This window comes from Orbicella franksi, chromosome 9 (assembly GCF_964199315.1).
Source record: "Orbicella franksi chromosome 9, jaOrbFran1.1, whole genome shotgun sequence".
NCBI lineage: Eukaryota > Metazoa > Cnidaria > Anthozoa > Scleractinia > Merulinidae > Orbicella > Orbicella franksi.
The window spans coordinates 21297940-21310461 of record NC_138153.1 but is presented as its reverse complement, the minus strand read 5'-3'; the positions used below and the strand labels follow the sequence as shown (position 1 = coordinate 21310461).

Below are 12522 nucleotides of genomic sequence, written 5' to 3'. Positions count from 1 at the left end.
TTTTACAAGTATGTTTGGTATCACAATTACATCACAAAGGTGTAAAAATATTGCCAAGAAGTGCATTTTCACTTTGGGTTAGAAGCTTAAATTTCTACAATGTAGTTTTTGCATTTTGATAAAAACCCCAAAATACGGCATTTTTTAAGGCCATTTTCGTACCTTGGTACATGGAAATTGCAAATGAAAAATACATTTTTGCAAAGCATTGTTATTGTTTTACAACACATAAAAAATTTGGCTCGGGCGATTGAAAAGCCGTTTAGTAAAACATGTGTAAGAAAAGGCTATTTAAGCGTAATTTACACTACAATTACAAGGGTCATGCAAGCACAATTTTTACCCATGTTTAGATGAAATTCAAGGCTCAAAAAAACACTCTGGTACATGACTTCACCCAACAAGACAACACTCCAGGGAAGATCAGTCATTTCAACTACACATCAGACAAAAAAAATGGGGTAAACAAAAGGGTGAATTCTGGGAATATTTTCAAAACAGGTGACTTGAGTAATACGGGCAACCCTTTGACCTTTCATGTCATACGGAAATCAACACAGGTCAGCTCTTAATTTGACTTTCATTCTTGGGAATACCATTTCTTTGCTTTTGTTTCCTCTGCTAACATATCCTCAAGTAGAAGAAGTTACGCTTTTGATTTAAGGAGGCATCTGCCCACAATATAATCAGAACAGCTAGCTGGAGTATTTTTTGAAATTTGACCCACTTTGCATTTAGATGGTTATGATAAGCTGAAGTTGATCGCCGAATTACACATTAAAATTCGCTTTTAGAAAATGACAGTATTTTAACAAGGAAGCAACAATCAACTAATGTACATAATTCTTAGGAATTATTCCTTAACTTAGTGAGTTTTTCCTGACAGGAAACCATGGCAGTTTTAGCAAAACAAAGACTGAAAGCACCGAGCCACAACTGGCACCTGTTTTATGAAACTCGATTTGGTGTAGAAATTTTTGTAGAGCTCTACGACTCTACACTTTCGTCACCAGTCTCCTCCTACGTGTTGGAAAGATACATTTCCCCCTACTTAATAGCTTTTACCGTAGTTGTGTATTGTTACTATGGTTACCTGCCTATTTCATAACATTTGATTTCAATTTGTAACATATTCCTTGCATATATCTCATATACATGAGAGTCTGGTTCATTAACCAAATTTAAACGCCTTCTCTACCATAATTTTTAAACACGGAATTCATGGAAACCAGGATTTTTCTTAGGTGGCATATTAATGTTAGTTAATATAATGTTAGGAGTTTACCCTCTACGCTCTACGCTATATGTTCTACCATCTACATTCTACTCTCTATGTTCTACCAGCTACTCTCTTCAATCTATTCTCTACTCTCTACCATCTACCCTCAAAGTCCATCTACGCTCTGTGTTCTGCCAGCTACTCTCTCCGATCTACGCTCTACATGTTATTGTTATCTATGCACATGTTATTGCGTGTTGTTATATTTTGGGGGCCATACGATTAGCGCTAACAGTATGGCCCCCAAAATATTTTAAAAAGTTAAGAAATAAAAATTAAAAATTAAAAAAAGATTAAAAAATTAAAACAAAGAAAAAAGACATTTTTTGTTTTGAAGGGTCCCAAAGAAATCCTATTAGAGTTTCTTAGTTGTCTCTATAGCAAGAATGATCGTATCAAACTTACGTACTATGTTATTGACAAAAGTAGTATTTCGTTTCTCGATTTATTTCTTTACAAAGATGCTAATTTTAGCACTCTGTGGTTTTCTACCTATCAAGAGCCACTAAACAGTCCGGAATATCCTGATATATTAGGACGGCCATGATGTCATGAAGCTATTGTTAGCAGGGAAAATGGCGGACCTTTCATGCGGTCAAAGAAAATATGTTGTTTCTAGTCTCGCATAGACTCTAGCCAACATTAAACGGGACTTTTTGCGACCAAACGTTCAGAAGGAGAATAAGCAGCCATTTTGGTAGTGATAGAATGTGAACTGTCTTCTAATCATTGAGTTTTTTGGTGATGGACAAAACACTGACCCCTAGTCCATGGACTACCCTAATGGACTACCCAAATGGACTACCCTAAAATGGACTACCCCTAAAAAATACTATCTCAGATGAGTGGTATGTTAAGAAGCTGCGATTATATACTTACACTGCACGGAGGATGCTTTTCTTCTCGTTGCGCATCGCCTTTAGCCACCATTTTGAATAACTATACTGAATAAAACAACCGCTGAACAGAAAACGCGCAAATTTCCACATAATTATAGTCCAGGCCAGCCAAGAATACTACTGCTTCCACACCACTCTGAATTTTTGTAGCGTGAGGTGGTCGTTGGAATTTCTTGCTGTCCCATAGCTTTATCCTCATTCCCATTTCTATTTCATTTTGATACACTCAGGAAAAAACCAGAAGACTAGCTGCTTCTGTGCCGTAATTTTTGGCACAAAACAAGCAAAACAAATCATGAGTAACATCCTGAGGATCATTTCGTCTGTTTGAGAAAGACTGAGCTACTGAATCACATGGGAGCAAGATTGAGAATAGTTGATTTGATTTGAGTCTACGCTCTTTGTGTACAGCGGTTGTGTTATTCAGAATAGTTATTCAAAATGGCGGCCGAAGGCGATGCGGAACGAAAAGAAAAGAAAAGCATCCTCCGTGCAGTGTAAGTATATAATCGCAGCTTCTTAACATACCACTCATCGGAAATAGTATTTTTTAGGGGTAGTCCATTTTAGGGTAGTCCATTAGGGTAGTCCATGGACTAGGGGGTCAGTGTTTTGTCCATCACCTTTTCACACTCTGCTATTTTCATACTGATCTGCTGTTAATTTAGATATATTATTTGTTACTTTTATTTTGAATGCGTTCGTGTATATGCCTAACTAGCTGGTGAGATGTTGCCACCCTTAACCCTTTAAGAGGCTGTCTCTGCAAAAACCACCCACTATATTTTGCATCAAAAATGGTTTGTCTGAAATACTGGCAACTGAAAGACTAAGCCAAGGTTAAAAAACAAAATTGGCTTGATTTAAAATTATTTTGCAGTTGTGTTAGAAGCCATCAGATATTTTGCTTCATCAGGGCCCATCCCAGCATCTCCAAAAGCATAAAAAAGTCTCGGGACACTTTGCACTTTTGCGAAGATATGGTCCTTCTGTCAACCTCCCCCTCCCCACCCACAAAACAATGGTGATCACGTTGATTCATCCAAATTAGACCCACTATCCCAACATTGATTGATTAATGACTTCCCACTTCAAAATAATGTGTCACCAGCTGGCATTAATTTTTGTTGAGTGTCCCAAGGACTTTTCGCAGAATTGTAGTTGCAAACTTCCTTCTACACAGTTAAAAAGTGCATTCTTTTATTAGCCAAAATAGCTTAAAAACCCTGTACAATTTCAGTATTTCAAAAGTTACGGCCATTTGTCCTGCATTCAAGACTACATGTATATCAAAATTGACCTATCTGAGCAGATTTTATTATAACTACAACTTACCTCAAAACTCAGGTTTTATTTCCAATTTCAGTTATTTCTCGAGCCTTCACATTGTTGAATTTAATTGCAGCAGTTCTAGTAGATAGGTAGGTTTTGCCTTCGAGACTTCAGCACTGCTTTTATTACACCCACTTTCAGTGTTATGTGCATAGGCGACATCCTTTGACGGGTCTGCTAAATCTGCGAGCCAGCGAGCCATGCGAGGCACGGTGTGAGCCATGCGAGTCATGCGAGTCATGCGAGCCATTTATGCGAGTATGTTTTTTTCTTCAACTGGTCTGGGAGGTCGTCGACTTTTCGCCAACAAACATAGATCTCGCACCCGACTATCACTAAACTATCGCTATAAACCGCTCGCCCGCCATCTTGAAAGCGGAGATGACCCTGGGGACAAGTATAAACGGTACAACCTCGCTCCTAGGGTACTCTCTCTTTCCGGGCCTGGGAAATTAATTTTAAATAAAAATTTAGCTACAAAAGTGCCTACAATTGAAATATTCCCAAAAGAAAATCCTAATCTCGCTTCGGTTACCAGAACTATTGCTGGTGCGGCAAATATGAAAAATGCTCTAAACATCTGCACATCGTGCCAAGTCTTGCATCATAGTAATGGCTACCCTGAGTGTGATGAATTTTTTTCTTTGTTTCATATTTTTGTTGTTTGGAGAAAATTTTGTGTATTCAAATCGCCCAGGATCCGCAAAAAATAAAAACGATGCGTCAAAAATTTATTAAGGTTCAGGACTAAAGTAAAGAAATTTTCTGAGAGAAACGTACGGCTCCACCACCCCACCGCTACTCGAATGGGTAAGTGAATGGTATCCATTGGCACCTGTCATTCATTGATATCCACGTTGAAAATCATTCAAGAAAAAAGAGAACAGTACTTCAGGGCAACTCCTTGTATTGGCGTCAAGAATGGTGAGTGAATCGCGTAATTTTAACAGGTTCGCTCTTTAGTGAATCAGAGTTACCAAAACTTTGTCGGTTGGCTGACTGCTGCATGTGGTTGTCCCTTCCCTTAGAATTTAATATTGCGATCTTATTCATCTTGTTCCGTTGCTCTTGTTCTTGTTCTCATGTGAATGTGAATGTAACTATGGTTGGCCATTCGTTTCAAAATTACGACAGGGTATACGCGGGTTTTTCTGCCGCGTATACTTGTTTACATACGTTACGTATGGGCTTTAAGCTCATATATACGACCATTTAGATCGCGTATATATGCATTTTTAAAGGGCCACATATTTGCGTAAATTCAAGCGCGAGGATATGCGAAATAAATGCCCAAATATACACGTCCTACAAGGACCCATATATACGCGTGCTAAAATGCGCGTATATGCGGGTCTCGTAAATTACGTTGTATATGTCAGCACGAAATGTGCCTTTTAAGAGAATGGCTGTTCGTGTATGATAGCAATGAAAATTACTTGAACTAGAAATCGTCAACATGACGGCAGTGGCAAAATGCCTTGTCTTGGTCTATCTGCTATTTAGTGTTTCTTACTGCAGCTCTCCCGTGAATGAACTTCAAGAAACAGTTATGCGTCTTTTGAATGACTGTTCAAGATTTTATCCTAACGCTAAGAAAACGACGAAGCCATGATAACAAGCGCCAAATGCAGTGTAGCCATGAGGAGCCTGGGCGGTTCTTGCTGGTTTTCGCGGTTTTGTCACTTTGTGCGCTCGCACTCAAATTGCTTAAAAAATTGCTAAACCGCCAAGCTACGCAGGCTAATCCTTTAGTTGACTCATTGGACAGAGGTACCAAGGCAAATGTTGAGAAGATACGGGCTCTAGAATCGCTGGTGAGACAAATGCAATGTTTACTACTTAGATGGGAAATGTTTGCATTAAGAGCAGTTTCATGCACCTCAGTGTATTCCCATTAGGGCTTTGCCAACTGTATCAGCTTCTAATGGAAGAGTGGGTCCTACAGCCTATGATATATCAATACCTCAAGGGGAGTTTTAGGAAACAGAATGTGATTTTAGTGTAAGTCCTTTTGGGTCTTCACCAGATAATTCATCTGGTTGGGTGTTATCATCAAATGTGTCCCTGACAGCTAGTATTTCCAGTATTACATATATCTTGTAAAATCACTGCGTTCACCCATATTGGTTGTGCGTACAGCATGGTTATTCAATGCCTCAACTGGGAGGTTTAACTGGTTGTTAATTCTGGAAAGAAATTTGTAATACAAACAGAACAGATCGATTATGCTGGTCGATTCCAGGATGCCATTTTCTTCCATCTGGTAGAACAGAGTGTAGTAGAACTGACCGACTTCAATAGAGACTTCTCTCCAGAGAAGCTCAATTCACTGGTTGTGTACAGACAACCCAGCAATTTTGCTTCCCCTATTAAATCCCCTGTGCCATAGCATAGCTCTTCCTACCTCTAAATTTTCATCCCCTTTGTCTGAACACACTCTAGGGGGCAATCCATAACTTTGCACAGCAGCTAAGAATAGAGCGAGCCCAGTTGCAGCAGTATTGTTTGTTGCACAACTTAAAGTCTAAAGCCCTGTCTAAATTACCATGTATTACGAGCCTCCAACTGATAAGGCAGTGTAGTCCATCAATGTGCCAGAGGGAATTAGGTCCCCTGACACTGTCAACACGCCTTGTGATGGTACTGAACCACCTCAAATCAGACCCTGCTGGGTCAGTTTGAAAAAACCGTCCTTTCCCTTACATGCTGATGCTGAACATAGATATTTCTACTTCACAAATGACCCAGCATGATACTGATACCAGAATTGGAAAACCCACGTCAGTCTTATTTCTCGGGTTGTTCGAAAGCCGGTTAACGCTAACTCAGGATTAAAAGTTATCACAAATATAAATTTTTCTCTATAAAAATGTCTTCCACTGCTTATGATATATGTATTTTGCGATTACTCAAGTTCAAACTGAACTGCAAACATTTCCCACCTATGTAGTAAGTATTGAATTTTGTCTCACCAGCAATTCAAGAGGCAGAATTCTCTCAGCATTCGCTTAGACACCTCTGTTCTAAACGGTGAACAGAATCCACAGTAATTTCACAACGAACGATCAAGTTCTCTGCTATGTTACGATTAGCGTGAGGATAAAATTTTGAACAGTCATTCAGAAGACGCTGAACTGTTTCTAGAAGTTCAGTCACCGGGGGAGCTGCAGTAACAAACATTAGATAGCAGATAGACTACGACAAGGCATTTCATCACTGCCGCCATATTGACGACGTTTAGTTAAAGTAATTTTCATTGCTGTCATACACGAATGTCCGTTCTCTTACAAAGGCACATTTCGTGCTAGAATATACAACGTAATTTTCGAGACCCGCATATACGCGCATTTTAGCACGCGTATATATGGGTCCTTGTAGGACGCGTATATTTGGGAATTTATTTCGCATATCTCCGCGCTTGAATTTACGCGAATATGTGGCCCTTTAAAAATGCGTATAAACGCGATCTAAATGGTCGTATATATGAGCTTAAAGCCCATACATAACGTATGTAAACAAGTATACGTGGCAGAAAAACCCGCGTATACCCTGTTGTAATTTTGAAATGAATGGCCAACCATATGTAACAAATAAAAAATCTTAACATTTTTACTAGGGCTCGCATGACTCGCATGACTTGCATGGCTTGCATGGCTCACATGGCTCGCATGGCTCGCATGGCTCGCTGGCTCACAGGTTTATAAAACTCTCCTTTGACCATCTTTTTACACGCCATCTTTCGACATGCTGTGTAAACAGCTGAAAGACCATTTAACTGGGAAACTGGCAATTTTTCTGGTTGTTAGCAGAAGAAATAATGAATAAATGATAATTAAGTAATAACCTCAAATGGCTGGAAAAGATTGAGGACTTTGCATGTTTCCTGATTTAAGGGATAATTCAAACAATTTCCGCTACAGTGTTGAATATTCGAAAGATACAAATATTCAAAACAGTTGATTTATCTGGCACAGGATGACTTCTCGATAATCCTAACCTTAGTTTGATGTCAAATAAATCCATCTTTCATGACTAAAAGTCGAGTTTGACCATAAAGAAATCCGTTGTGCATGTGTTTTTGACGTAGGCTAGGTTACATAGCAGAGAGATGGCATGTCAAAAGATGGTCGAAAGATGTCACCTATGTAGGTAACACTGAAAGCAGGTGTTAGTTTCTTGGAAGAGAACAAAGCTTGACTCCATGACCACATTTCGGGCTAAAAATTAATACCTTATCTTTTCAGAGCTGGGTTTCTTGTAGGCTCGATTACTAGCCACTGTTCGATGCAAAATTGAGACAGCCTCTGAGTCTGGGCTGCGTTGGTTCACTCTAATTGCTAACTGTATTAATCTATCTCTCTATCTGTCTGTCTGTCTGTCTGTCTGTCTATCTGCCTGTCTGTCTAATATTATTAACTGCAAAGCCCTTTCCAGTTTTCTTTCTTTTTTTTCAAAAAATGAAACACAGCCATACTGTTAATGTTGAATAACAAAAGCAACATACCTTAACAGTGTACTGACTATTAGATGCCTTTGGAGACTGGTTGTCCTCAATAGGTGCAACACACACCAGTTGGGTCTATCAAAAAGAAAACATTAAATTACTAGCATACCAGCAGGGATATCCTTAAACCATCCAACTTTGGAAGTTTGGAACTCTGACAGGTTTTCTGAGTTGACTTAAAATTAAGTCAAAATATCAGCTTCAAATCCAGAAATTTATTGGTCTCCATGCAGCTGCGTCATAGATTCTGGGGGAAATTGGTAAATGTGTTTTAACAACAAGACTGGCGTGAATTTGAAAAATAAACTATTTTTCTGGGCACCCCAAATTGGCAACATATATATGACTAGACTCACAAAAAGAACTTGTTAATGAAAAGTGTATTTTCTTATAGCAAGTGGACCACACACTTTGATTTTACGACTCCTACAAAGTGTTTTGTCTTCTTGGCACAAAAAAAAAATCTTCACATCTTGATGTTAATTTTCATTAAAATCGTTTTCATAAATCCAGACCTATATTTCCCTGGAACAGGACTGAATGACCAGGAAAGGCCAAAACTGAGCATCTTGAGTTCCTGTCAATCTTTCTATTACAACAGGAATCCTGATGATTTCCAACATTCTGTGCAGAGATATGACTTGATTGATGAAAATGGTGTAAATGTAAAGTGTGTTTCCTTGCAGCAAGTGAACTACACACCCTTATTTTGCTATTTCCAAGGCCCAAAGATCACTCCACTAAATAAAATAGGTAGAAGAGTACAAAAAGGAAGGTGAGAGAGTCCAAGGAGAAAAGACTTAATATTCCTTTGAATTTTTATTATGTCTACTTGAGAGGAAAAAAAATTCAGAGGGGTAAAATTTTCATTAAAACCTTCTTCATAAATCAAAACAAAATATGCCTGTACATGATTGTACCCTGCTAAAGGATTCCATTGCTGACTTTCTTTGATAAGAGTCTCCTATAATTACCATGATGATTCAATTTAGCACTAGTGTGCTGCTTTACTTTTTGTCAGTCTATTCTGTGTCAACGTCTTGAATGTTATTTCTGCTATGGGGGCACTTCTTGGTAGGGGATACTTATTGGAATAGGGGAACTTATTACATGGGGGCGCACTTATTAGAAAGGGGGTGCTTATTGCAAGAAGGGCACTAAATCATTGTAGTGCTAGTGAAGAATTATTGTTGAAATTGTGCAACTTCACTTTCAACACACCGTGTCAACGCTGGTTATCTTGCAAGGTAAGACTCCAACACTCACAAAAATGTGCCTTCTAAGTTTGTCTTGTAAGTTTCTTCCCTGATCAATGAAAAAAAGACCACACATTTTAAAAACAACCTAGTGAGAAGAAAATTATATCTAACAAGAAGCTTACAAGAAAGCTTAAAACCATGCAGTGAAAAAAAAAATTAAAGTGCAATATCTTGAAATCAACAGAAAACAGACCTCTGAAGCAGCACTAGCAAAACACAAAATAACTCCAACTAATGGCAAAATATCTTAGTGGAAAGATTAAGACTTGATACTCCAACTTGCACCAGCCGCCACTTTAATAAACTAGACCAGTACAGGTTTGTTTCAATTAGGGTAAATCATCTGAATTTCTATTGTGCATCCCTACTGCACACAATTTTCATGTCATTAGCATGTGCACATGGATGCATACACTTACTAAGCTCAACTGGGAAAAAAATGCTCATTTTCTCTTAAATGTGCACAGTGACCTTAATCTTTTATTGCATTCTTTTGGTGAAATAGAAAATCGTTCAGAAGGCAAACAAGATACAGCTGAAAGTGTACACAAAACCGTTACTTGAGGGTGAAAACTATGACCTTGAAAACAATGACTCAAGGAACATTTTATGGTGATATTATTTAAAATTGTGTGATTTTTCAATTGATTATATACTGCACTGTACATTGTTCCAAATGCTTGAGACTTTCCTTCCAGCTACCACAAAATGTATCACGAACTGATTAAATAACAGGCATGATAAGACTAGTACTAGTACAGGCCTAAACGTGGTAAGATTGGCCCACCAAATCTCTTTATCTGCCAGCTGATGTTTGCTATATTCAGTTCTTCTTCAGTTGACCTTCTCCAGTTTAACAGGCCTTCCCACTTCCCAATTTTTTTACCCTGCAGATAAAATTTCAAGGCCTGCTTGGTAGTATCAGTGGCTGTTTTTCACAGAGTGTGACCTATCCAAGCCTATTTTCATCTTGCTTTTTCAGTCGGTATGCGCTCTTGTCCTGTCCTGCTCGTAAGTTAGTTACTTATCTTATCCTGCCAGGAATCCTGGGTGTCTCAAAAACTCAGACCCTCTGGATGTCTGAAAACTCAGACCCTCTGGTTTTCTCAAAAAATCAGATCCAAAAAGTAGTTTTTAAGGTCTGATTTTTTGAGACACCCATGAATCTTGAGGATCTTTCTGAGACATTTGTTGACAATGCTTCGTAGCTTATCGGATATGGCTTGAGTCACTTTCCAGGTCTCAGATTCATACAGGAATGTAGCTTTTTACCTTAGAAGTGAAGATGCAAACTTGGTTTTTGTGGCGATATTATATTTCCACGGAGGGTTACTTACCTGATGGGGAGATGTGGTTCTCCGAAGCCCTCGTAGACTGATATGAGCAATACTGGTGCATATGTCGCAGGGCCGTGGCCTGGATACCACATTATAAAAGAAAAGTTGCGCATGCCCTGTGCCTCTGAGTTGTGGTGTGTGAGGCCATGTCGATTGCAGTACAAGGGTGGGGAGGAAAAGACATATTCCAATGGCCTGGGGACCAGTATTGCTCGTATCAGTCTACCAGGGGTTCGGAGAACCACATCTCCCCGTCAGGTAAGTAACCCTCTGGGGAAATATAATTTCTCCTTCACCCCCTCTGACTGATAGTCACAATACTGGTGCAGTTTACCAAAGCAATACTGCCAAGCGAATAAGACAAGGCAAAGTAACACAACCATAACAATTTAATAATACTACATGAAGCTAGATGAGATCTTAAGGTCCTAAAACAATACAATGCCTCCTGCAAATGGGATAAGGCAAAGTAAAGGTAAAGGTAAAGGTAAACTTTATTTAGCCAGGGCGGCCCATTCAGCAATGAGGCTGATATCCAGAGGGGCCCTGGACTAAAAATATAATAATTAAAAATACAAGATAAAATTTAAAAAAATACAAGGTATAAATTTAAAAATACAGGTAATAATTAAAAGTATAGAGTATAAACGAGCTGCAATAACACAACACAACCATAGTGAATAATAAATACTCGAATGACGCTAGATAGAAACTTAATGTCCTGCAACGATACAAAGCCTCCTGTAAACTGTATAACAAGGAGGTATTCCGTGATTTGATAAATCTAGCCATTAAGCACAGCCCTTGTGAAGGCACCAGCAGATGACTCTCTGTGATAGAACTGTTCAAAGGTCTGCACAGAAGCCCAGTCCGCTGCTTCCAAGATAAGATCAGCAGACAGAGCAGCAGAGATAGACGCTCCCCTAGTTGAGTGTCCAGTGTAATTCAATTCAATTCCAGCCATACGCAAGGTTCTTGACAGCCACCAAGAGACTGACTGACTTGAAATTGCCTTGTGCGGAGAGACAAATGACACTAATAGTTGGGTGGATTTGCGCAATCCTTTTGTCCTCTCCACATGAGCGGTAAGACTACGAACAACACAAATCTTGGGATTCTCTGGGAATTGCAAGAAAAGAAACTTCCAAGCAGGGTGATCACATCTGGAGTTCTTCACATGAGTGGGGAGTGAAAATTCCCATGATCCCTCTTTTCTGAGAGAGTACGTCAAGTCCAACACTGACAGTTCATGAGCTCTTGCTGCTGAAGTCAGTGCTAATAATAAAACAGTTTTACAACAAAGCTGCTTTAGTGTCAATTCTTCTAAGGGTTCAAGGGACTCTAGGAATGACAAAGCAGTCTTCACATTCCATGTAGAGCAGTATCTAGGTTTGGGGGGTTTAATCTTAAACAACCCTTTCATAAAACGAGCCACAGTGGGGAGACTTCCTAACTGAGTAGAGCCAACTGGGTCATGAGCCTGAGAAATAGCTGACCTATAGAGAGCTATAGTCCTGTATTCCAAATTGCCTTGTGTAACTAGGGATGCAAGAAATGCAAGAAACTCTGCTACAGAAGCTGAAATTGGGACAGGAACCCCATTGAGAACACCAGTGTATCCGTTCCCCATGAGGCCTACAAGATGTCAACAACTTCCTTTGAAAGGCCTGTTGCTTGGTAACGGTCCCTGATAGCGGCCAAACTGTTAGATGAAGGGACTTTAACAGGGGATGGTATGCTGTTGGCTGACATGGGAGAAACAATAGAGATTGGCGCTGGGGTAGCAGCAGTGGGTGATCCACCAGCATCTGAATTAGGTCTGGAAACCATGGCTGTCCGGTCCAGTTCAGGGCGATTAGGAGGACTGCAGTTGCTTGATCCTCTTTGATCTTCCTCAGTACCTGAGGTAGAA

General features: G+C 39.4%; 1 protein-coding gene across 4 annotated transcripts in view; it reads right to left on the bottom strand.

The window, feature by feature from the left end:
* The window catches only part of LOC145497883 (plexin-A4-like), a 238195-nt gene that overhangs the window by 102976 nt on the left and 122697 nt on the right, over nucleotides 1–12522 (bottom strand). For all 4 annotated transcript variants that reach the window (XR_014050743.1, XM_081477751.1, XM_081477750.1 and 1 more), the window contains 2 exons: nucleotides 9236–9319; nucleotides 8015–8089 (listed from right to left, as the gene is read on the bottom strand). Coding sequence is in view for 3 of the 4 variants with exons in the window: in XM_081477751.1 (XP_081333877.1) it covers nucleotides 8015–8089; nucleotides 9236–9319 (159 nt within the window). In the remaining variant the exon portion in view is untranslated. The remainder of the gene's footprint in view (nucleotides 1–8014; nucleotides 8090–9235; nucleotides 9320–12522) is intronic.